Here is a 27,523-nt window from a genome sequence, read left to right on the forward strand (position 1 = left end):
TGTATTTCTTTATTTGCATGTATCACAATTTTGAAGAATATATTTATATCTGTGATCACGTGATTCATCTCCCTAACTAACACATAAACACCATAAAGAAAGGGACCATATTTGTTTGGGTCACTAATGTATTCCCAGCTTCTTGCACATAGTAGGCCCTCAATAACATGAGCTTAATGAATAGTGGAGCAATGGAATAAAGTCAGCGTTGGGGTGGCATCTTCTCATGATGGACAATGTCTCTTTCTCACTTCTGTAGCTATCCTACTCCTTTTCCCACACTAATTCCATCACTCATGCTATAAACTTCAGTGATTATTATTATGTGGATAGTTAACACAACACACGATTATGACATCTCTTGAAAGTGGCGTAAGTCCTTTACTAACCCAGTCTTTCATCATTATTTCTCAAAGGAAAAATTACTTTTCACAAACGTGTTTTTAGACCACAGATGTTTTTGTAAAAACAAAAATGAAAAATGGAACAACTACATCAGAAAAGTGCTTGTAATTGTGTATTTTAGTACCATAACTCTTGTCAGGCTCAGGAGGAAAACTAAGTGTGTGTGTATATGTAAGTGTCCATCCGACACATTATAGGAGGCAGCTAGCTGTCCAATACAGTAGCCACTAGCCAGATGTGGCCACTTAAGTTTAATTAAAATAGTGCTTCAGGTGCTCTAGCCATATTTTAAGTATTTCACAGAAACATGTGGCAAGGGGCCATCATATTGGACAGAAGACACATGAACATTTCCACTATTTCAAAGTTCTATTGGCTAGTGCTGCTCTACAGAGACTACAGAGGCACTTGAAACCAATAGGCACTTAAAAAAGGAAAACAGTAAATTCTGTTTGGAATTCAAATCTTTTTAAGTTTTAATTTAATTTTCTTCTTTTTATTGTTGAGAGTATTGCAGATGTCTCCCATTTCCCCCCCTTACCCTCTCTACCCATCTTCCACCCCTCCCCAGGCCCCTACCTGTCCATTGTCTGTGTCCATGGGCTGTTTATATATGCTTATAGGTTCTTTGTTTAATCTCTCCCGCTCTCCTTCCCACCTTCCCTCTGAGATCTGTCGGTCTGTTCCAGGCTTCCACATCTGTGGTCCTATCTTGTTCGTCAATCTATTCTGTTCCTTAGATTTCACATGAGTGAGATCATGCAGTACTTGTCTTCCTCTGCCTGGCTTATTTCATGCATAATACTCTCCAGGTCCATCCATTCTGTCCCAAAAGGTAAGAGATTCTTCTTTATAGCTGCACAGTATTCCACGGTGTAAATGTCCCACAGCATTTTTATCCCCTCATCCACTGATGGGCACTTGGGCTGTTTCCAGATCTTAGCTATTGTAAATAATGCTTCTATGAACATAGGGGTGAATACAGTCTTTCTGATTAGTGTTTCAGGATTCTTAGGATATAGTCCTAGAAGTGGTATCACTGGGTCAAACGGCAGTTCCATTTTGAATTTTTTGAGGACCCTCGCTACTGTTTTCCATAGTGGCTGCATCAGTCTGCATTCCACCAGCAGTGTACCAGGGTGCCCTTCTCTCCACACCCTCGCCAGCACTTGTCGTTTAGGGAATGGTGTTAGATACTCCCCTAAGCTACGGGAGTGTGCACCGCTACTGAAACAGTCACAGTTATCTAAGTAGTTTCAGTACACAGGAAATGTGTGTGTGTGTACACCTGTGTGTTTAAGAGAAAGGTTATGAATATTCAAACAGATATTCCAATTCAAATTTAAAATTAACAAGATCAAATACTTAAAAAAATTTTAATCCTAAATTTTCGATGTCTTCTTACTTCTAGGAATAAGGTTAAGCATAATGTTCTAAAATCCATACTTTGTTTCAGATTGTGCTAAAAAAGTTTTTTCTCTCTCCCTCCCTAAAGGAAATACAGAATACATGACTATGTAAAACAAAAAAAGCATTAGGATTGAATTTCACAGCACACATATCTAGCGATTTACTAAATCTACCCAAACTATTTTTATGAAGAAAACATAAAAGTAAATTGAAAAATAATGGACTAAGATTCTACATTGCCTAAGACAGACTCTCAAAAAATAAATAACCAGATGACAAGAACAATGTCCATCTAACCAACCTGTTAGTTGGCAGTAACATTCCCAGCTGATGCAGATACTACAGATTCTAAGCTGGGCAAGGGGAGGGGACAAGGATTCCCTCAAGTCACAAGGATCAAAACTTGATATATATAAATAGAAAATTTTAACAATAAGTATGTCATCACTGGTTCTGAGTCAACCAGGTAAGGTCTACTGATACTAAATTTCTCTGGAGCCTTAGACTGGTCATAGCAGCTCCTTCCCTTGGAGCTATTAAGGGCAGAGGTAGTAAGAACAGAAGTATCCACAGAAGCTAACATTTATGGAATGCTTACTATATGCCAGACTCTGTTATAGGTGCTTTATACTATAACCTCTCTTTTATGTGGCAGATACAACAAGTATCTTTCTTTGACAGCTTAAAGAATTGACACAGAAGTAACCTGCTTGAGATCAAAATTTGTTTAAGTGATTAAACCATAATTCCAACTAACACTTCTAACTCCAGTACCACTTCCATAGCCACTATGTAATATAATTTCCCTAAAGTTCTGGAATGGCCTTCTGAACCAGAGAACCAGGCTCTAAAATCTCTATACCTAACCTATCGCTTCTACCTTTCTTTTACTTGATTCTAACACTCACTATGCTTAATTTCAGTTTTGTAAGGTATGAGTGTTTTCTCAGATGAGATGAAGAAGCCTGAGAGAAAAACCGGTTTGAGGGTAGGAATCAAGAGTTCTGAATTAAGATGGTTTCAGGCTGAGATGTAGTTGGAGTAAAGAAATGAAGTAGGCTTAGTTTGGATCTCAGAAGAGAAAACTGGGCTGAAAATATAAATCTGATGTGCTAAGAATTCTACTACTAACGATAATACAGTAACATTTCTTCAGCATAATTTCTTGGTTGTTATCCTCAAACAAGTTTTTCCATCAGGCTTTCTCATTTCAAAAAATGGAACCACCATTCCCTCAGCTGTCCATCCAGAAACCAGAGGATCATCTTTTATCCTTACCCATGCATACAGTTCACCAAATCTTTTCAGCTCTATTTCCAAAAGACATTCCAATGCCATCCACTATTTCCCATGTCCATTGCCGCTATGGAATTTACTCAGCCATTGCCTAATCTGACCAACCTCGTCCTGGACCAGGAGTCTTTACACAACTTTCCTTGCATATCTTCTAAAACAGTTAATAAAACTATGATTTTAACTTAATGTTGAATTTTTTACCTTGTAAGTTTAAAGAGTTGCAAAGAATGTAATTTCATAGGTATTTTTTAAATAGTTTTTAAAAAATATAATGAATCACTTAAAAAAAGTATCCAATGAAATATAAATACTATGGTGACTTGATATCCATTATTATATATTTAAAAGCTATAAGAACAAACTATTCTTTAATGATAAGTTTTACATTTTCCTTTTTCTCTTTTACCTTGTGTTTTCATTCCATTTCTCCTTAAAATTTTACACTAATGAAATTTATTTTATGCTAGACTATTTGTATGGATCCCTATGTACTTTTCTGCAACAAAAATATGTATATAAATGTAAATTAGACAGTTATAAAATTTCCTGTGGTCATAACTCTGTTAAAAAATACCTTTGGATTGATTTATCATTACAATGACTAGAAACATACAATAATCAAAATTAATACAAATATTTGATATTTTGAGAATAAGAAATATAGAGTAAAATTTTATTAAATGTATCTTATCATTAAACATATTTATCTTAATGAGATTGATGAAACTTTTAATTTTATTAGTTTAGATATCCCTTAATGAATATAACTTATTGCTAGAAAGACCCAGGAGTCAGTCTCAATTCTATGGTATCATTTTCATAGGTGTAAGCACTAACAAGCCTTTATATAAATAGTTAGAAATGGAAGACAATATGACTCAATTTTTTTGTACTCCTTCAGTGTTATATGCCTCAAATCACATACTAGTCACGATAACATGGATGAAATGCCATAGGAACTTAATTCTTGTTTATGTCAATTAACCTACGGTAAATTTGCTTTTGTTATACATAATTTCACAGAACCTAACAATAGGTTAAGTTAGGACTTATAATAGTAAGATAAGATCAAACATGCTTTGACATGATCTGATTGCATGCACTCCCCTCTTCCTTCCTTCCTTCCTTCCTTCCTCCCTCCCTCCCTCCCTCCCTCCCTCCCTCCCTCCCTTCCTTCCTCCTTCCCTCCCATGGATCTTACCTTTCATATCTGTCCTGAACTATAGCTACTAATCTCTATTTAAAGTTCCCTAGATGCTTCCAGCTTTTACCTGTGCTAGTCCCTCTACATGTGATGAAACTGGACACAATGGGTCCAGGCTGCCTGTCGCTACTTCAGCCAATTAAGCAAAGACAAGGTTGAATCTTATATGAGCATTTATTCTAATAGTCATCAGTATGGGAGAGCAGCAGGACTCATCCACATAAAATACATGCCAGCTGCATGTATTGAGTAGAATGACAAAGATTACATGGGCAAGTAGGCAAAAAGGAATATGAGTGGGTCCAATGGGGTCACAAAAGGGTGGAGCACCTCCAGGACCCCTTTGTTTCAGGAACAAGGTTGTTATCCTTCCATGATAAAAGGAGAATGGACAGCACTCCAAGGTCAACTCCCATGTCCTGGGGCGAACAAACCCCAGCCAGGCTAGAAAATGCTTTTTCTAATTAGAACAGAACAATCACAGTTAACAGAACATGACTAATATTTCTTATAACTACAGCTAACAGTCAAGGTCAAAAGGACATGATCAACATCTCTGCCCCCAACAATAATACACTGAATATCCTTCACCTCTTCTTTGTCTCTTTCTTTTTAAAACTTACCTCACGCATTAGCCATCTCCTCCAGGAAGCCTTCTCTCGACCTCCCCAACCTGGATTACATGCCTTAAAGCTCTCTATTCAGATCACAACCATGGTACTTATCACACCAAACCATAATTATAGTTCCATTCTCCAGTCTTTCCCAATAAACTGTGAAATTTTCAAGGCAGAGGTTTTATCTATTACCTTTTTATTTCCAATGCTCAGTTCAGGAAGGTATTCAATAAATGTTTATAGAAAGGTTGCATAAGTAAAAGCATCATTACTTTATTTTCAGCATTACTGCCATTTGATTTAAAAATGAGGGAAAGAAAACATAAATATTCAGATTAGTACAGGATTATGTTTATCAAACCAAAGAATAAACTGTCCACTCTCGGAATAGCTAAAAGTGAGAAGGCAATGGGGAAGATTGGGGAGTGAAACTACAATTCTATTACCACACATCACCTTCTATAGGCTACTCAGCTACCAGTGGTACTTCAGTAGCCCTGCTTTATTTGAAAAGTACTTTGGTATCACGGTGATAACTACTGTGTAAGTGACTAGTCAGATTTGCAGCCCATTGACAACAGAGATTTTCATTCTTAATACATCTTCAAGAGAAAAAAAAATGGCACACTCGGCAGTGGCCACTGCACAGACTGAATTCCACTTGCTCATGTGTCTAGTTCTGTTTCCTATGCAATCATGTCTGATAAACCAGATATGGCTGTGATTATGAAATTTGATTAAGTTGAAAATGAAGATAGAAACACAAGAGAAAATCCACTGCCTTCAAAGGAAATAACCTAATAGGAGAAGCAAGCAGGTGAATCATGACGAGGTGTGTGTCACCAACATGCACTGTCCATTCCACAAGCACCGCCTTCTTATTTTACTTCTTTTAGCTATTTAACTGTAAGATGTAGAGATGTTGGATCAAATTTAGATGACTGTGCTGCCTATTTTCATACCAAGAATCAAGAACTACTGACAATGAAGGCCATACCTGCCTGTCCCATCTGCCTGTGTGGATGGCAGGGAAGGAAAAAACCTGCATGTTAAAGGGAGAAGCTGGGTGGGACAACAGTGAAATCTAGAGTAAAAAACTAAGCTGGTCCCAGGTGTCCCGCAGGCTGTAAAATGCAGTTTCATCAAGAGTGCCATATTTTTTGTAATTCTTAAAAATGCTAATTAACCTATAACTATCTAGCAAACCATTGGTAAAACCTTATGATCTTCTAGGTCAAGAATTTACACTTAATATATAAGCCAAATAATGTCAAAATGGCAAATTGAAGAAAACGAGTATCACTATTAAAAATGAGCTTTTAAAATAAAATCAGAACTCATGTGCAAATGTTAATTATGCTGAGAGGATGTATCTTTACTCAAAACATTCAAAAACATTCTTTAGGAACAAAATAAATCCAATTTATTAAGCCACAAGAGAAAGTCTTTTACTTGTAAGGCATTTTAAAAATCTTACTTAGCAATCTATTTGAAAATGGCTCCCTCAAAAATAAATTTACTCTCTTTGGCCGGTGTGGCTCAGTTGGTTGAGCACCATCCCATGTACCAAAAGGCTGCTGCCTGATTCCCCGTCAGGGCGCATGCCCGGGCTGCGCACCTGCTCCCCATCACACACCTCATCATGACTCCCCTGCTTGCTTCTCCTACTCGGTTATTTCCTTTGAAGGCAGTGGATTTTTCTCCTGTGTTTCTATCTTCATTTTCAACTTAATCAAATTTCACAATCACAGCCATATCTGGCTTATCAGACATGACTGCATAGGAAACGGAACTAGACACATGAGCAAGTGGAGTTCAGTCTGTGAAGTAGGGGGCATGCAGGAGGCAGCCCATCGATGTTTCACTCTCACATGGATGTTTCTCTTTCTTTCTCCCTCTCCCTTCCTCTCTCTCTAAAAAATCAATAAAAATATTTTTTAAAAATAAAATAAAATAATAAGTTTACTCTCAAAGTATACCAGAGAAGACATTTAAAACATTTTCAAATGCAAAAAAACAAAATAAAAACGCATTTCAAAAATTTTAACTTCATAGTAGTACTGCTGAACTACGGATATTGCTCCCTACCTCCTGATAATTCTGAGACTTAAGAGAAACAATTTTACTCTATGTTCATTTTAAGAAAATGGGTAAAGGGGACCAAATATACCCACTTTGGGTAGTGAGCATACAATGCAATATACAGATCATGTATCATGGATACGTACACTTGAAACCTACATGATCTTTTTTTTTAATCCTCACCTGAGGAAAACCTATGTGATCTTATTAGCCAATGTCACCCCAATAAATTTAATTTTTTCTTTAAAAATGGACTGTCACATTCAGCAAAACACAAAACCTGCCAAAACCTGAGTAGAGAGGTTTCAGAAGAAAACCATGTGGAAAGGAACCCTGGGGTTTCCTCATGGGATTGTTCCCTTTCCTCCCTCCATTTGCCAACACAGTTTAGAAGACATCTCCCTTCACTGGATCATTAGACATCTTCTCCAAATTTGGAGCATGGGCTCAATGTAGAGCAGCATGTATTTGGAACAAAAATACTGGAAAGGGATTCTATAAAGAATATAGGAAAGGCATCAAGAAACGTTTTCCTTTGAGAGTTTTTCTCTGCTCAAACTTTAAAAGATTCTGTATACTTTATTTCAATAAGAGATATGGTCCCCAAACAATTTTACTTTGTACTTTTTTTTTTTTTTTTTTTAATATATCTTTATTGATTTCAGAGAGAGGAAAGGAGAGGGAGAGAGAGAAATAGAAACATCAATGATGAGAGAGTCATTGATCGGCTGCCTCCTGCACGCCCCTGATTGGAGATTGAGCCGACAACCCAGGCATGTGCCCTGACCGGGAATCGAACCCCAATCGCCTGGATCCTAGGTCGATGCTCAACTGCTGAGCCATGCCTGGCCAGGCTACTTTGTACTCTGAGAAATCAAGAGATGCAGACATCCTCCTCCTATCAGAGGTAGTCATTTATTCTCAGAGGCTAAATTTAGGCAAGAGACATAAATTCTGGACCTGAGAAAGATAATAAGAATAATGTCCCTAGCCAGAAAAAGCTTCACCCATTTAAGATATTTCAAATGAATACTTGATGTATACAATTAATAAACAGTGGGGTTAGAAGACACAAAAAGATAAAATAAGAAAAGATGATGAGAGCAAGAGGGGACAATAAATGAAATTTATACAACCCCAGAAGTATAAACATAAAAGCAGTTTCTTCATACCTTAAACCACTTAAAGCCCAAATGACTGGTCTCATGCAATATTTCCCTTAACAGCTTCAAATAGGCAATGAGTAGCAGAATGGTGCAAAAAAGATAAACAGAAAACAGCATGCAATTAAAAGCAAATTATATATAGCCACTTTGGGGGACAGTTTTGCAGTCTTATAAAGTATAGTCTTACCATACAATCCAGCAACCAGACTCCCATGTATTTACCTAAATGACTTGAAAATTTATGTCCATACATAATGGACATAAACATTTATAGGAGCTTTATTCATAAGTGCCAAAAATTGGAAGCAATGAAGATATTCTTCAAAAGGTAAAGGAATAAGCAAATTGTGGCACATCCATATAAGGAACATAATTCAGAGATAAAACCAGTTTTCAGGCCACAAAAAGACATGGATGAACCTTAAATGCAGAGGCTAAATGAAAAAAGCTAGTCTGAAAAGCCTACATACTGTATGATTCCAACTATATGACACTGTGGAAAAGGCAAAACTATAGAAACGGAAAAAAGATCAGGGACTGGGGAGATGGGGGAGGAGTGATTAGGTGGAACACAGGTGATTTTTAGGGCAGTAAACTACTCTGTATGATACTGTAATGGTAGATACATGATATAATACATTTGGTAAAACCCATAGATTGTACAACTTGAAGAGTGAAACAAAATGTAAACTATGGACTAGTTAATGATGTATCTATATTGGCTCATCAATTTTAACAAATTTACCACACCAATGCAAGATGTTAATGATAGGGAAAACTGAGGTGGAGAAAGGAGTATACAGGAACTCTGTATTTTCTGCTCAAGTTTTATGTAAATTAAAAAACTGATTTAAAAAAACTGATCTAAAAAAATTATAACCAGTTTACACATCAAAAGCTTTACAAAGAACACATAAAAGTAGTCCATAGTCCATAATGACATTATCTACTATTGTCAAAATTTCTGTACACTCTCTGATTTGTACAACTTGGAACTAACTGATGATTCCCAAAGCAGAAAGAAAACTTTATAGGAGGAAAAAAATGGGTGACACTTTGAAAATAAAGGAAAGTGTGTAAAAAAGGTAAAATCAAACTAAAAGAAGATCCCTTTTCATTCTGGAACAATGGCTGTCACCATCCCGTCTCTGAAACACTCTACTACCCAAACTCTATTCAACTGTACATCAGGAAATATTCAAATAGAAGGTAGACTAAGGCATTTATCTGAGGACAAGGCACTGAAGGACAGTCATTCTGTGAAAAGATCAATTTTCCTTCAGCTCTCCAATATCAGTCTGTCTTTCTTTCTATACTTGACACTAAGGAAACTATATCCTTGCATCTAACACAGTTATGAAGGGTTCCCTTGTGATACATACTGAAATATGTCTGCTTTGAAAAGTACCCTTCTTCCTTCCTATGCAACTACATTAATACAAGGGCACTGGTGATCTGATCCAAGAACACCCCCTGCATTCATGTTACCCTCTCAATTGAACTTTTTACCTGTTTAACATTTATATTTCTCCAACAAAGAAATGGAAAAGAAATAATCACTGGAAAATTAAATGTCATGAGTCTCTATATGAGGCACGTTCAAAACCTCCAATCATGCTCTCATAATGGGACTTGAGATTAGAGTCTTCACTGGTTAAAACTATTTCTTCCATTCACATCTCCCTCTTTAGTTATTCTTCCTAATAAAAAGTTAAAAGCAAGGGTATGAGGATCTAAAAAGGTGTGGAAAAATATATTTAAAATCCCAGCAACAGAACTCTTTAACAAGTCACCTGCAGAGAAATGCTGATCTGGGACTCTCAAGTGTCACAATACCTCTGGTCTTTCGTACTCATTATTAACCTTAACATATTATAGCTTTAACTGCTCTTTTGAGTAAGCCAGGATTTGCTATTTAAAATTAACATCTTTAATTCAGAAATGCTTGTGTTTTTCCATTCAATTTAAAAGCAGGGTTGTGCTGTCTTATAACAAACAGACACGTTCCATTTTATCTCATCAAATATATGAACATATACTACATAAATGTATCTGAAATAAGTCCCAAATTATTAATACAGAGACCTCTGCATTAACACGAGCCAATTCTTACATAGCTATATTTCAATTCTTATTTAAGTCTAAGTACTTACACTTGATGAGTGTTTTTGAAACCGTATAAACATACATTATGTATAGTTTCCCTAGACTACACTGCTTGGGTTTTACCTTTTGTTTAACCAGCTGCATTGCCAGTGATTGTATAAAATCGCAGACCTGTTTTTCAGCATTGGTCCTGGCTGATTCCTCTTGTGCTAGCACCATTTCTCGCTCTGCAGTTATCTGTACACTCTCTCTTAGTGCTTCTTCCAGCTCTTCAATTCTGTCATCCTTCTTACGGAGATTGTCCTGGAAAACGATGGAAGACTAGGTGAAGTACCCAAGGAGAGCCTATTTATCAACAAGGGCTATTTACTTATTAAATGTTCTTCCCTTTAGAAGTAAATTCAGGTCAAAAAGATATCATCAGAGAGGGAAAAATAAAATGAGAAGAAAGAAGTAAAGGAGGTTGAATAAGTATTAAGAGCAAAGGGTCAAGTTATGAAGCAAGAGAAACATGCACTGGACTTGTTCTCCATAACGGAGTGAATAAAACCATTTGTGCCAAGCAGCATAGGTAGCAAGGGCTGCATTATTTAGAAACACAAAGCTATTTCTGAACTACTCTCTAAATGGGCCTACAGCCAGCTCTGAGGAAGCCGAAGTAATAAGACTCAATGCCAAAGCATTCTCTTTCCCTGAAAAGTTAAGCCTAGATGAAAAAGTTAAGTAAGCAGCATGATCTTTCAGATTATATTCTTCATATAGACAATTATTGGCAAACTAATTTTAAAAAGAGAAATGAAAAAGGAGTTTTTCCTAATGAATTCAAGAAAGCAAAGTTTTCTCTTAATCTTATATAAAAAAACTGGAAGGAAAAAATACGCCCTGATATCAATGACTGGCCAGGCTAAGAGTGAGTAATTTAGTTAGGCAGCCAAACCCACCGCCCTAATACTCTAAACAAGTTTAAAAGTAAATTTTGGGGAAGTAACTAGATATGGATTTCTATCAGGAAGACAAGCAAAACCCCACAGGACTTTAAAAGAACATGTAAGATAGGAGATTTTAGAATAAAAAGAATAAATTAGCAGTTTTCAAGTAGGATGAAAAACTTAATTAATGAGGTTATAAGCATTTCCTCTTTAGATTCCTACAGAACCAGAAGATTAAGAATAAAGTACTGTTTTATATTATATGAAACACAAGAATAAGATTTGCTAAACCATTTTCTAACTTTCAGAATGCTCGTATCAGTAAGATATCAAAGGAATTTGTCTTATATCTATGCAATTCTCATTTAATTAGACTGTAGTTCACTTTTATAAGTACAAGTCCTTTGTGGCAACTTTGTCTTCAGAAATCTAGAACTTGAAATATGTCTGATTTTGAAATGTCAGATTTTTCTTCCAACTTTGAAGGAATGGCATATATATTTAACATCCTTCCTAATAAAATGTTGATAAATTTTTTGTTCTCTTAATTTTTCTCAATTTAAAAACAAATGATATTTAGAAAAAATATTCACATTTCAGTGATGTATGCTATGTTCATTTTTAGAAAAAGTTTTCATTCCTCTCAGAGATAATGTCATAAAATACTTGATTTAGTCCTATAAGCAAGGCTCTGTTTTATGCAGAGCATCTTAGTCCTTCCAGTTTGCTTGCCACAGACAGAATACAGTGAGTGTTTCTAAAATGACGCCAAGCAGAGAGAGACAAGAAACAAAGTCCAAGGTAGTTTCTATTGATTCAAAGAAAATAAAATGTAACAGAAGGGTTATGTGGAAAGAGATAAATGCAGTGATCAGTTCATTCAGTCCTCTCAAATCGTCTCATAAATAACTGTATGCAGTAACACGGGATTCTGAATTACAATTGCTGTGAGCAAAAAGAAACACTAATGTTTCCCATTATCAACTTGTGACTAACTCAGTATTAGTTTTTGTCTGGTCTATATTCTTCACTCTTAAACTGTCTTTTGGAGATCTCCTAAGAGGCTTCTGCTATCCTAACCTAAACTGAGGTTGAAAAAGTTATTCCAAATAAATTCCCAGGAACCAATTTCAAGCAAACAGGTTTACTTGCATTTCTGCATGGGCTAAAAAATGGCTTTGTGGCTCTATCAGTAAAACTACTTTTTAGAGAGGATGATTAGTAATTTGTCATAATGCAGAAGATCAGGGCAGGTTTTCATGCTGAAAGGTTCTGCAAAATCTGTGGTAAAATCAGTCTACCAGAGGAGCTCAGTGGGCAAAGCCATTTACTTAAGGAAAGTGTTCTGTACTTAATGGCAGAGCCTGCTTCAAAATCTTTCTCTTTAATAAGAATGAAGAGTAAAAGTCAAGTGAAAGCACAAATAAAATGAAAAGGAGAGCACTGTTAAATAATATTTATGATACTATAAGTTGCACAACACCTCAATGTAAACCTATATATGGAAGCATCTGCTCTAAGGAAACCGTATTAAACCGGGACAGTAGCAAGAAAATGAAGACAGCAAATAACCTCATCACCTTCATTGCCAAAGTCCATAACTACTTAGTCCATCTAGTAAGTAAAATTTGTCTCTAGTTTTATTTTCGGAATCTTAACAGAGATCTGCTAAGGTAAACCAAGGAAGTTTCCTTTGTACTGAATTACACCTTGAATCTATTTCATTTAATAAAATATTGAGTCAATGACAGAAATAAACAGAACCTTTTAGTTCTACAAATACTGGAGCCCTAGACACAATGATAGGTCATATTTATAATTATTCTTTCTTGTCCTCACTCTTTCATGAAGATTAAATGCATTTTTCCGCACTTAGATTATATGCACTCTATTTTTTTCTAAGTTTAGAATACTAGAGAAAAGAAAAGATCTTAAAAGGTTTTAGAAAAACCCAAATTGATCACCCAAAAAGAATAAAAACTTGGAAGGCACTGGAATTTTTAAGGGCAACACAGTGAACTAGAAGACAATTGAAGTAATTTCTTAAAAACTCTGAGGGAAAAATGATCTCTGATTTAGAATTCTATCTCCAAATTATCAATCAAATGTGAGGGTAGAATGCAGTCTGAAAAATTTATATCACATTACACACTCAGAAAGCTACAAGGGATGCGAACTATCACACTGAAGAATTAACCTAGAAAGAGGTTAATTTTAAAAGGACAATATATTGCATGGATCAAGAAAAAAGAGGATCTACCACCAAGTGAGTGGCTAAGGGATCCTTGAGGGTGGCAATAAGCCTAGAGAAATAGTACAGTTTATAGCAGAGAATAGAAACTCAAGGAAAGATGTCCCCCCCACCCTCCAAAAAGTGGATGTATAGATTACCTGGGTTAATAAATAAATTTTACAATAGCAACAATACCAGGAGGAATGGTATATAGTTCGAGAAAGGAAATAGGGAATAAACCAATGATATGTATTCAAATAACAAAACAAACAACAAACCCAAAGCAATTATTACCACCAGGAAAAACTAAAAGTACAGTAAAGGAAATATAATCATAATATACTATGCGACTTAGACACCATAATGTATAACTTGACATTACTACATTAGAAAGATAGAAAGAGGGGAATGTGTGTGGTGGCTTGTGTGAAAGGGCTAATTCCTCATCATTCATAATAAGAATAGATAACTATCAAATAAGAAAAACAACAACAATATAAGAATGTTATCTGGAAAACAGCAGAAGAAACAACCAAAAGTGGTGAAAGTGGTGGTCTCAGGAGAGCCGGAATCAAGGCTAGATAAGAATGAGGTACAGGACTATTATTTATTATAAGCCACATAGTATTATTTCACTTTGTACTTGATATAAACATCTATCTGAAAAAATCAAAATCAGATTTTAAAATGTTAAAACACTGCAAATAAATTAATGAGAACATAAAGAACTTCTGGAAATACTTAAATGTGACTATTTCAGAAACCGATACTCTAAACATATGGGTTAACTATTTACTGTGAAAAGAGAAAAGCAGACTTGGCAAATATATCTGAAGACAGCACTAATGGCAAAAAAAAAAAAGATTTAAGAGAAAAAAACCATGAATTTTAAGTCATTAGGCTCTTCAGTTTTTTATTCTAAAATCCTGTGAATTTCTTCATGCTAATAATTTGCATGAGTTAAAATTATAAGAAATTCCTTCCCAGTCTATAGGCAACCATGGGATATTCCAAATAACATTTTTTTAAAAGGACAATATATTTCAATAAGTTCTGCTATTATTCCAAAGATACCTAGAGTTTAAATATCCCAACAGCAGATGTCTGAGACACAGCGCCAAGCTAAGAGCTTTCAAAACTGCCCCATCCCCTTTTCCGTGCAAATAGTCTCCTCCCTCCCCGTTTTTTACCATACGTACAAAACAGTAGTGAGTAGATTTGGGGGACAGAGTTTGACATGAATTTCTAATGAAAAAAACTGTTCATCTACACCATACTTAATGGTGCATTTTGATTTGAAGGAAAAGGAAAATCTCTGTTCAATGCCTGAACTCTGAGTAGCAGTAACAGTTATCACCAGCTTCTCTGAATACGTGTGAGCCAACAAAATGTCAGTTGGTAAAATACTGGACTTCAGAAACTGTGAAACACAACAGATTTGGTTTACTTCTGCTCTCATGCCCAGGCTCAAGAAGTAAAGGGACGTGCTGAAAGCCCTGGGATGCTTCTAAACCAGGTATAGCCGAGGGACCAGAATATGTGCTTCACAGTCTTAACTATACTTCATCTTTCAAAAAGTCCACATTCGGCAGTCTTCAAGTTAAACTGTGAGGTAGTCATGCCATTATGAGCCTGTAATCCTAAACAAATCTACACAGAACCTCTGATATCCCTAATCCTTTCTATCTGTAAGATACTCCATAGGTCTGAAGGTTCTGAGGCATTCAGAAAACAGAAGGATGACTTGCTTTGGAAACAAATGTAGATACAGATTAAAGCTAAGGTATAACATGTCACACTTAAGTTTGAGAAAACCATTCCTGTAGTTTATATGCATTATTGGTTTGCTGCTAGCTTGGAATAAAACTTTTCAAACTTATTCTGCTAAATTCATTATTTATGCTGTCGAACATGATAGCCACTAGCCACATGTAGCTACTGAGCACTTAAATGTGGTTAGTCCAAATACACACTAAATCCCGAAGACTTAGTCCCGACAACAAAAAAGTAAAATATTTCATTAATAATCTTCACATTAATTATATGTGGAAGTGATAATATTTTGGGTTAAAATATATTAATGTCATCTGTTTCCTTTTAGTTTTTTATCAAGCTATTAGAAAATTCAAAATTATATATGTGCTGATATATTTCTATTGGTCAACACTACTAGAGCAAAATAGTTTTTACACATGAAATGTATCCATAAAAGTCTCTAAAACACATCAAGTTTCATACAAATTCATAACTTTTCTTAGCTCATAGCCTATCAGTGCACATACATAAGTTACATAGGTGAGAATCCCTATGGCAAACTCTGCCAAAAGCTCTAACAATCCTTAGCACTGAAAATCACCGAGGTGATAACATTAATGAAATAAATTCAAAAGCACTTACTCTTCTGCCAACAAAGAAAACTGAACTGCGGATTTCAAGGAAAAACAAAATTCAGGCATTTGGCCAATCACTTTAATACTTAGGATATTAAAGTGCCTATATTAGTTGTTTATTGTTATATAACAAGTTACCTCAAAACTTAGCAGCTTAAAACAACAGTGAACAATTTTTATCTCAGTTTCTGTGAGTCAGGAACTCAAAAGCAGCTTAGCCAAACAGTTCTGGTTCCAGGGTCTCTCATGGGGTTAGAATCAAAGATGTCAGCCAGAATTCAGCCTCTGCTTCCACTTACATGGTTGGCGAGTGGGTAACAGCTCTTGGCAAGGGGCCTCTGTTCCTCTCTACAGGGCTGCTGAGTACCATTATGCCATGTCGCCTGGCTTTCCTCAGAGCAAGTGATCCAAAAGAGCAAGGCAGAAGTGTCAACATCTTATGGTCTAGCTTCAGAAGTCACATAACATCACTTCTGAAATTTTCTGTTGTTCACACAGGCTAAGCCTGACACAATGTGGGAGAGGGCTACACGAGGGAATGAATACCAAAGATAAGGATGATTTGGGGCCATCTTGGAAGACATTTAGCATAGTACCCAAGTGTGTAGCTCCTGTTAGATGGGCCAGGTACAGAAACTCAGGTACAAAGACTCACCAGGGCAAGAAGCCCCGGATGCCTAGCAAGGGGCGAAACTGGGAAAATAAGAACTTTGTCCCTGGGGTAACCTACCCTCCCCTAGCATATCGCTGACCATGAGGTTTAGACCCCTGAGCATTTCCTCCCTAAAGATAATATCTAGGCCTCAGTATTATTTCAGCTCCAGGCCCAGAAAAGCAGCAAAACCAGACAAGTGGCGCCCTGGCTGCTTCACGACCAGCTACATTGACTAATGACCCCCTGCCTGGCACTGATCAATCAGGGGAGGGCACCGACCAATCAGGGGAAACCACGACCCTGAAAGAGCACACCTGGAAAACTGATGAATATTCTAGTGAGACACTCCCCTAAGACTGCCCTTAAGATTCCCACCTGCAAGAGACAGATAAATATGCTTAAGACAAAGAACCCAGTGTGTGCACCCCAATAGGGGAGCACACCAGTGCCATCTCTATCCCTCCGAGGGGACCCCACGAGACTTGCAACCAGTGGAGCAATGGGCAGTGGCAGCCTGTCCCGGGCTAATCCCTTCAACCTGCCTCCAAGGTCCCCAAACCTGCTCCCTTCTCTCTCTCTGACTTCTCTGTGAGCCAAAGCAGCCCAGCCTGGGCCCTCCTGTTGTTTCTTCATTGCTCTTCCTTGTCTCACTGTCCCAAGTATATTTTGCTGCCATCATGGATCCAATACCCTTTGACTCAGGGCTGTGTAGCCTTTCCCTTTGGATATACCCATCCCCTTTCCTTAAATAAATTCAATCTTTCTTTATGCACCTTCTGAGATGGGTATTTAGCCTGCCTGCGAACCACCACCTTACCCTTTCAGCTCCAGTAAAAGGAACAAGGAAACTGGATTATCAGTGAAACAATGAAAATTGTGATTATCAAAACTGCCTCTGAGAGAAAAGTATGTGTTAGGATAACAGGGCCTTTACTACAAAGACACAGCTGTTGTTATGAGATTATACTAACATGGAACCCAATGATACCATATTATGATGGAACACAAACATACTTAAAATGTAAAAGGCAAATATTAAGGAGACTTCGCAAAATTGAGATATGGATCAGCATATCACTGAATATGAATTCATCAAAATGTGCATTCTCTCAGGAATTATTCAGAACAAAATTTGCAGTTGGATTGAATTCTATTAAGAGGTGTTTTCTTCACTAATCAGAAAGAATATATGCACCCCTATGTTCATAGCTGCACAATTTACAATAGCTAAGATCTGGAAACAGCCCAAGTGCCCATCAGCAGATGAGTGGGTAAAAATGCTGTGGGACATTTACACCATGGAATACTATGCAGCTGTAAAAAAGAAAGATCTCTTACCCGTTGGGACAGCATGGATGGTCCTAGAAAATATTACGCTAAGTGAAATAAGCCAGTCAGAGAAAGACAAATACCACATGATCTCACTTATATGTGGAATCTAAAGAAATTAATAAACTGATTAACACAATAGATTCAATGACATGGGAGCATGGATCATACTGACGAATCTCAGAGGGAAGGAGGGGGGCGGGTGGGTGGAGGGGGAGAGGTTAACCAAAGAACTTACATGCATATATGCATAACACAAGGACACAGACAGTGGTGTGGTGAGGGACTGGGGAGGGGAGTAGAATGGGGTGGAATGGGTCAATGAGGAGAAAAAGGGACATCTGTAATATTTTGAACAAAATTTAAAAAAAGATGTTTTCTTGTGATTATGTAAAAATTACAGTAATCCAACTTAATTCATTAATAGCTCAGTACTAGGAATGCTCAATGATATGCCAATCATTCACAGTTTAACTAAAAAAATTTATTTGGGAAATGTTTAGAAAGCTATACAATAGAAGTTTATTAATAAGTTTAGTCCTCACATTTTAGTGAAGTTCCTTTCATTGGGGAATCAACACATTTTTAAAGAAAATATGACAGTAAAATATTCATAGCCCAAATGAGTAAAGACTATCTTTAGATTCCCATTCTTTCATGAATTTTCATTATAATTTATTCCTACTCTTAAGGAGAAAGGGGGGGAAGAGTCACAAAATTTAGCCAAAAATGAATCTAATTCAAAATAACAAAAAGAAGAATTATTTGTATTGTTTGGAGTTAATCAATGTTCTAGCACTCATTATTTGGAAACAAAGTATTAAATTGGCAGCCTGGGGGGAAAAGAGGAGAAAGAGACTTCAATTTCATTCACCTGCTTAACTTGGATAGTTCACTCTGTTTAACCAGTTCACGCAACCCCCAATTTAGATACGAACTGTGTGCCACAGAAAAGTCACTAAATATCTGGAGACAGGCTGAACCATTCTAAATAGTTCATTAATCTAAATCCAAGTCATTAATTAATTAAATCATGTAAAAGCAATACCTTAAGAATTTTACTTCAACAGCTATAAATTAAGTTTGTACTCATCAAAACTAAGGCAGATCAGTTTTCTTACCACTGAATTAGGTACTGAAACCTACTTATTATGCCAACTATACTTATTAACTGGGGTCAAATCAGACCACTTCATTCACAGAGTAAAGGGATCAAAACAGGAGGTTTGTGTGACTAGTTCTGGGGGGATGGCGGAGGGGGAGAGAGAAACTGGGAAGCTACCAAAGAATTCCTCATATCCTTAAATAAGATTTCTATATTCACCAGATTAAGGCAAAAGCTGTGACAGCTGTAACTATGACTTCACTCAGGCAAATGAACAAGACTGGACCTCTTAGCAAATCCCATAATACTACTCTCCTAATGCATTCCTCTGAACTTCTTGACATCAGCTCTGTGAACATTAAGCCATATACTACTGTAGCTATAAGACTCTAGTCTTCACCACCTTTCTTTCAAATCAAACATTCAATAAGGAAAGCAAAGGAAAAAGGAAAAATAGCAATTAAAATTAGTATTTTGTTCTCTTCAAACACCTCCCTCAAAATTAAAAGAAAAAAGGCTCAATAATACAGTAATATAAAAAGAAGTCACTAGATAATGACAGCTCTTATTATGCTTTCCCCTGTTCAGCAGTGGAAAGAAGGTCCGTACAAATTTCCATAGATTATCCAAGATAACAGCTTCCCACACTCATTCATCCCTTTCCCAATTCGGACTCGGCCATGGTTATGGAGGTCATTTATTTGGGTTCATTTTAAAAGCTGTTTCCTCTGGAGTAAATGCCACTTACCAGAAGGACTTTAACATATTCTAAAAGATATTAATGTTAACTGCTATCCATTATCCTTAATGTAAAGATAGTAATTCTTTATGCCCTCAACTCCACTGCTTATTCTTCCCCCCACTTTCCCACCCCCCAAGTATACATATACATGCAGAAGATTTCATTAAAATCATCCAACTTATCAGAATTCAATTACCAACTGCTCTGATGTTGGGGGGGGGGGGGGCGGTTTGAAGCCAGATGCACTGATGCGGTCAACTTTAAGAAAAGAAAGCTAGCCGGCCAGCATGCGTCAGGGGTTGAGCACTGACCTATGATCCAGGAGATCTTGGATCGATTCCCAGTCAGGGCACATGCCCAGGTTTCAGACTCAATCCTCAGTAAGGGGAGTGTGGGAGGCAGCCGATCAATGACTCTCTCATCACTGATGTTTCTCTCTCTCTCTCTCCCACTCCCTTTCTCTCTCTGAAATCAATAAAGATTTTTTTTTTTTTTTTTAAAGCTAGCCTAACAGGCAAAATTTGGTTACATACCAACTACTTTTTATTTTAAGGAAATGCTTTGGATTAAAATATTTTCTTCCCTCTTCCCTTTAAAGTCCCTCAAATATCTCCCTCAGTTACAGGAGAACTCTGATATAATCTTGATTTTAAATGTCAAAGTCAAAACAAAAGCAGATGCATTTCGTTAAAGAAATGGAAGCACACAGCCCAGCCGGCATGGCTCAGCGGTTGAGCATCGACCTATGATCAAGGAGATAGAGGTTCAATTCCCGGTCAGGGCACATGCCAGGGCTGTGGGTTCGATCCCCAGTCCGGGGTGTACAGGAGGCAGCCGATCAACGACTCTCTCATTATTGATGTTTTTCTCTCTCTCTCTCTTTCTCTCTCTCTCCCCATCTCCCTTCCTCTTTCTGAAATCAATAAAGACATATTTTTTAAAAAATGGACACACACATATAAAATGATGAGATATATATATATATAAATAATTTTTGCAAAGCACTTAGTACAAAAATCCCATATATTAGCCAGACTGTCATCTTGGTTACGTATCAGAAGCTTGGGCAAGGATATGAGGTTTACCTAATTTAGGACACATCTCCTATGGTTGATGCGCTTATAAAAAAGAACAAGCATACATTTTCAAAGTCTTTACAAAAAACCTCCAAAATAATCTTTTACTTAAAATAATAAACAATCGATGAGGTCCATAAGAGGTTAACACTTGCATTTGAGGTCTTGGCAAAGGCGCTACATATATGTCTGCTTCTGCTTTCTCTTAAAAATAGAATCTTATTGGAGACTTCACTTTCCAAATGCAAGAGAGAAGTTTCCACAATAACACAAAGGAAAGGAATAAACCATTTCATTTCACTGAGGTGAGAACGCAGAATGTTACTGCCAAATATAACTTTAACCACTCATTGATTTATGGTGAGCATTCTTGTAATAAGCTCAAAGGATGTGGCCAAAAACTCCCAAAGAATAGAACTAAACTCAGGAATGGCTGAGCAGGCTACACGTCAGTACTATCAATAAACACTGTTTCAATAAATTTCACTGACTATCAAATGGAACTGAATTTTGGCCAGAGGGAAAAGTATCTAAAGTACATTTCAAATACTGCAGAGTTTTTAAAAATAATTTTCCTAAATGGTAAAAAGCTGCACAGTTCGAGCTAAAGCTTTAAAAAGTTGCATACATGACAATAATTTGAGTAGATGCTTTACCTGCAAAAAACAATTTTCAAGTTAATTTTAGCAACTACCCACAGGATTATAAAATGAGGTGCTGATTTGTATGTACACTTCTGTGATGTAATCCTAACTCCATTTAGTACCTTGTCGACAATACCATAAAAACCCACCCACGCCCATATTCTAGATAGAAAAAGGCCTATTTTGCAAAGGGAAAAATAATTAAAAAGGTAGAAATTGCCCAGCCGGGCGTGGCTCAGCAGTTGAGCCTCGACCTAGGATCCAGGCGATCAGGGTTCGATTCCCAGTGAGGGCACATGCCCGGGTTGCTGGCTCGATCCCCAGTCGGGGGCATGCAGGAGGCAGCCGATCAATGACTCTCTCATCATTGATGTTTCTATCTCTCTCTCTCCCTCTCCTTTCCTCTCTCTGAAATCAATAAAGATATATTTTTTTAAAAAACTGCGAAAAAAATACACTTTTTTTTAAAAAAAAAAAAGGTAGAAATTATATAAGATTAAATCTGTAAATAGGTCAATGAGAAGGTCGGTTAAGAATCCAAAATTTGTTTTTACAAAAACAAGAACATCAGTCTCTTAGGGGTATCTAGCATGTGACACATCACATACTATTTCTAGAAAGATGTGAGAAAAATCTTAATTTTAAAAAAGGTTTTCTTAAATAATTATCCCATGACCAATGTGAAAACCAAGGATAAGTAGTCTAAATTTCAGAAAGGAAAAAAAAAAATTTATAAATAGAGTAAATCAAATCAAATTTGAAAGAAAAATACAAATGTTTCCCTAATTCTGCATTTAAGAGAATATTCATATACATATGAGAATATTCATATATATGTGTGTGTGTATATATATGAATATAGTTGCTTTCCTCTATCTCTATTTCTATTGTTTTCACTTTCTTTGAACTTTATTCTTCACATCATTGGTCTCATGAGAGCTGACTCATAAGAGCCACAGTGCTATTTCAGCAGTCCCATTAATCTCCCTGACAGCAACCTCGCTCAAGATTAAATTCAGATACTTATCTTTGTTATAAATAAAAACAAAGCACCAAACTACTATTAATATAAGCTCCCCTTCCAGTCCAGTCTACCTTGTCTTACTAAAATGTGACAAAACTTGTAGTTTTGTCAAAAGACAAAGAGAGTGTTATTGCTTAAAGAATAAAAATACGTAAGGTAAATATTCTCAAGTGAGAGAAGAGGATATTTCTTCTGTTAAAATATGCAAGGCCCTTAAAGGGTAACCTATGAAATATTGGAGAATATTAGGATGTTAAATGTAATACCATCATACAAAGTTCTTTCTAAATTTGTAACTATATTTTTATTTTCATTATTTATAACAATAATTATAGCTGTAATTAATGAACAGCTTACCTGTGCAAAATTTTAAGAAAATCAATAAAGAAAATTTTAAAATAGCCCTTAATTAACCTAGGACCAACATAAACTAGTCAAGAAGGGAAAAGAAGAATTACTAAATCACACAGGAGCAATTATAAAACAATAAAGTAAAATTAAACATATAGACTGAGGAACAATGAATAAGACAGTAACAAGAACAGGATAGAGTTCATCAAACAAAGGTTAATTTTAAGCCAGAATATTTAAGTGGCAAAACTGGAAATATATAGGAAAAAGATTCTGCATAAGCAGAGAAGCATAAATTAATTAGGAAATCAATAAGGAACCCCAACACTATCAGCTTGCCTAGAATATAGTATCTATGCTAGCTGGGTATCTCACCTAAAAATGAGGTTAGAAATACAGCTGAGCTTTGAACAGCACAGGTTTAAACTGCATGGGTCCACTCATATCTGGATTAAAAAATATATATTGGAAAAAATGTTGGAGATTTGCGACAAATCGAAAATACTTGCAGATGAACTGTGCATCCTAGAAATAAGCTAAAAAAGACTATGAAAAAGATATGTCTGCCCAGCCGGGCTTGGCTCAGTGGTTGAGCGTCGACCTAGGATCCAGGCAATCAGGGTTTGATTCCCGGTCAGGGCACATGCCCGGGTTGTGGGCTCGATCCCCAGTCGGAGGCACGCAGGAGGCAGCCGATCAATGACTCTCTCATCATTGATGTTTTTATCTCTCTCTCGCTCTCCTTTCCTCTCTCTGAAATCAATAAAGATATATTTTTAAAAAAAGAAAAAAGATATGTCATGAATGCACAGAGAGACAATTCATCTTGTAGACAGACCATGTAAACTTATGGTACAAATAAATACAGTACTGTAAATGTATTTTCTATTCCTTTTGATTTTCTTCATAACATTTCTTTTCTCTAGTGGACTGTATTATAAGAATACAGTATATAATACATGTAACATACAAAATATGTGTTAATCAACTGTTTAGGTTATCGGTAAGGCTTCCAGTGAACAGTAGGCTATTAGCAGTTAAGTTTTGGGGGAGTCAAAAGTTCTATGGGGATTTTCAATAGGGGGAGAATGTCAACGCCCCTAACCGTCACATTGTTGAAAGATCAAATGTACTTAAAGAGTTTGAAATGGGAGACTCCCAAAGGCCAGGCTAAGATGTTTGTGAATGAGAGTTCTTGATATCTATCAATGCAACTGAAATCAATAAACATTTTTATAGAGAACTAAACTATCTACAAAGTAACAAGACATGGCTCCCAAACTCAAGTACATGGGGACAACGACACACAAAATCATTAGCAAATAATACAAAGTCAGATAAAATAAGGCCTGAAATCAAAGCAGAAATAAACTCTAATGGAATTACAACAGAGGGTTGTGATTAATTTCAAATATGAGGGTTTAGGCAGGATTCACAAAGGAGAGAGAATCTGATCTAACCTTAAAAGATGAGTAGGCTTTCAATGAGAGATTTTCTAATCCCCAAATCAGCATCAGTCAAATCAGCTATGATTATGTTTCCACAGAATTTGGGAGGCTCTTGTTGCTAGGATTTACCTAATTTCAGTTCTTCATAAAAGCAATCACTCTATCAACTGCACTATAACACAATTTTTGACATATACACACAAAAAAGGTTATAATGAGCATATTTAATGTTCATAGAAAGGGGGAAAACATTTCTTATTTGCCTCTGTATCCTCACAGGCTCAACACTGAATTTACTATACAGAGCTAAATTCTTTTTTTTTCCCAATTACAATTTATATTCAATATTATTTTGTATTAGTATCAGGTGTAAACCATAGTGGTTAGACAATCATACACCTTACAAAGTATTCCCCTGATATTTCCAGTGCTCACCTGGCACATACACAGTTATTACAATATAAACGACTATATTCCCTATGCTGTACTTTACAACCCTGTGACTTTTTTAAACTACCAATTTGTACTTCTTGATTCCTTCACCTTTTTCACCCATTCCCCCAAACCCCCTCCCCTCTGGCAACCACCAGTCTATTCTGTTTCAATTTTGTTTGTTCGTTTATTTTGTTCTTTAGATGTGAAATCATATGGTATTTGTCCTTCTTTGACTGACTTATTTTACTTAGCAGAATACCCTCTAGGTTTATCCATAATGTTGCAAATGGTAAATTTTCATTCTGAAATTCTTGAGTAAGGCAAACAAAGTTTGGCAAATATAATAAAAAAAACAACAACCCATAATTACCATTGTTTTTATCATTCGTGTACTATATGCATGACTATCAACTGGAATTGTAAAATAGTTTAAATGTGAATATATATGGACAATGCTAGAAACACTTGTATAATCAAGTCTTAAAATAGTCATGTATATACCTAATAAGACATTATAAGATCCAAAGATCTTGTGAGAGATCTTTTTGTTAAGCATGTTCCTACTTTCTGTAACTGCAAGGTTGCTCAGGCTCACTGTGTATTTTCCCTGCCCCAGCCCTGGAATCAAACACTTTTCCAAGACATCTTGGATCATTTTAGTAAAGAAAGGTGTATGGAAACCAAAATCTGGTTCCCCCTTCTTTCCACTCCTCTCCCAGCCACTCTCATAGATAACTGGCCTCTTTAGTTTCAAGTCTATCCTTCCTGTTTTCTTTTGAAAATAAGATCAGATATGTCTGTACTTTCTCATACCAAGAAGCATATTACAGATAGTCTTTTGTGCCCCTACCCCCACTTGACAGACTGTCCTGGAAATCACTCGATTTCAGTTCATTACAGATCTTCCTCATTCTTCTTTTTTTTCTTTTTAATCCTCACCTGAGGATATATTTTTATTGACTTGAGAGAGGAAGGGAGGAAGGGAAGAGAGAGAGAGAAAGAGAGAGAAGCATCAATCAGTTGCCTCCCGTACATGCCATCCAGAGATCAAACCCGAAACCTTAGGTATCTGCTCTGACCTGGAACTAAACCTGCAACCTTCTGATGTACGGGACGACACTCCAATTGAGCCACCCAGCTGGTGCCCTCATTCTTTTGATAAGTTGCCAGTCTTGCCCAGCTGGCATGGCTCAGTGGTTGAGCACTGACCTATGATCCAGGAGATCGAGGTTAGATTCCAGGTCAGGGTACATGCCCAGGTTGCAGGCTTGATCCCCAGTGGGGTCTGTGCAGGAGGCAGCCAAACAATGACTCTCTCATCACTGATGTTTCTATCTCTCTCTCTCCCTTCCTCTCTCTGAAATCAATAAAAAGATATATATATATTTTTTAAATTAAAAATAAAAATTAAATAAAAGCTGCCAATCTTCAATGTGTGGATATACTATAGTGGGTTCAAGCACCCTACTATCTATAGGCAATTAGGTTGTCTCCAATATTCTGCAATTACCAACAATACTGCAAAAATTCTGGTGCATATGTCAGAAACATCTAGATGCTGGACAGCTGGATCGGTAAGTAACTGCATATGTATAATTATAAGGCACATAAAAAAAATCACTTTTGGGACTTTAATAATTTTTAAGAGAGTAAACAGGCTTCTAAAACCAAAAAGGCTGAGGCTAGTTAATACACATCATAGTTATAACTTTCCAAAACACAAAGGTACAAAGAGGATACAACTGAGTGGCAATAGGATATCTTAAGAAAGGACATTCATAATTAAGGCCAGGATAAACAAAAGCAGTGTTTAGAGTCTGTGGGAGCACTAGATTCGGTCCATTTGGGGGTATCATTTTCATTTCATATGTAAGGAATTTGTTTAATATTTTCAGAATACTTTTAATGTGTTGAGCCAAGAACAAAGAGCAAAGTAATTTATTTCCAAATGTACTTTCTGCCAAAAAGGAATACTTTTAGTTCCATTAAAGTATTCAAAAAATGTAAAATTGGAAAGGAATAAAATTATCTTTTTCAGAGCACTTTCAAGATAAAATACAGAATTTTGAATTTTGAAAAACATAGTAAGCAAGGACAATAAAAGGACAAATGCTAAGTGCAACTATCATGAATAAATTTCACACATGATGTTGAACAAAAGAAGTCACAAAAGAATAAATACAAGGACTCCATTTATATAAAATAAAAACATGCAAAACTAACCTATACTTTTTATTTAATATATACACAGGTCATAAAAAAAAAAAGCAAAGAACAATAAAAGTCACAATAATGATTTTCTCTAAAAGAATGGAGCAAATAATGATTGGGAAGAAATATGTATGTATGATTTCTGGGATGCCATTAGTAACCCTGTGATTATCACTTTATACATATTATTTACACTGTGTGTGTTATATACTTTTTAAAATGTATTTTATTTTTCATAACATAGTAAATAAAAAGCAGTACTACTACTTTGTGGCAAGCTGTAACTTCTACCTGAGTGTAGCCAGGGAAGTACTTAACACCATAACTGGCAGTCACTGAATAGCAAAAGGTAAAAATGAACCTTAAAGTTTAAACCAAGTTTTAACCTTGACAAACAAAAGAAAACACACTATGTGTTTGTTAACACAATAAGAAGAATTAATCTTTGGTGGTATCAGATAAAGATTAAATATTCATTACTTATCAAAGTTCAAAACATTAAGTATAAGTTATTTCTTTTTAACATAAGACTGTATTTTAATCCTAGAATTATTATGCCATAGTGGAAACATTAAAATACTAAAATAATTCCTTCCTTTTACTTCTCCTATTTCATGACAACATCAATAGATGGAACTAAATGTATATTCAGAAATTAAAAACAC

General features: G+C 36.1%; 1 protein-coding gene across 6 annotated transcripts in view; it reads right to left on the minus strand.

Annotated features, from left to right (window-relative positions):
* The window catches only part of ERC1 (ELKS/RAB6-interacting/CAST family member 1), a 426,664-nt gene that overhangs the window by 204,591 nt on the left and 194,550 nt on the right, over nucleotides 1-27,523 (minus strand). For 4 of the 6 annotated variants that reach the window (XM_081130858.1, XM_081130859.1, XM_081130857.1 and 1 more), the window contains one exon: nucleotides 10,458-10,589. The exons of the other annotated variants lie outside the window; for them this stretch is intronic. In XM_081130858.1, the coding sequence (XP_080986984.1) occupies nucleotides 10,458-10,589 (132 nt within the window). The remainder of the gene's footprint in view (nucleotides 1-10,457; nucleotides 10,590-27,523) is intronic. 6 annotated transcript variants of the gene reach the window in all.

The sequence above is a fragment of the Miniopterus schreibersii genome, assembly GCF_964146895.1.
Source record: "Miniopterus schreibersii genome assembly, chromosome: 2".
Lineage (NCBI taxonomy): Eukaryota > Metazoa > Chordata > Mammalia > Chiroptera > Miniopteridae > Miniopterus > Miniopterus schreibersii.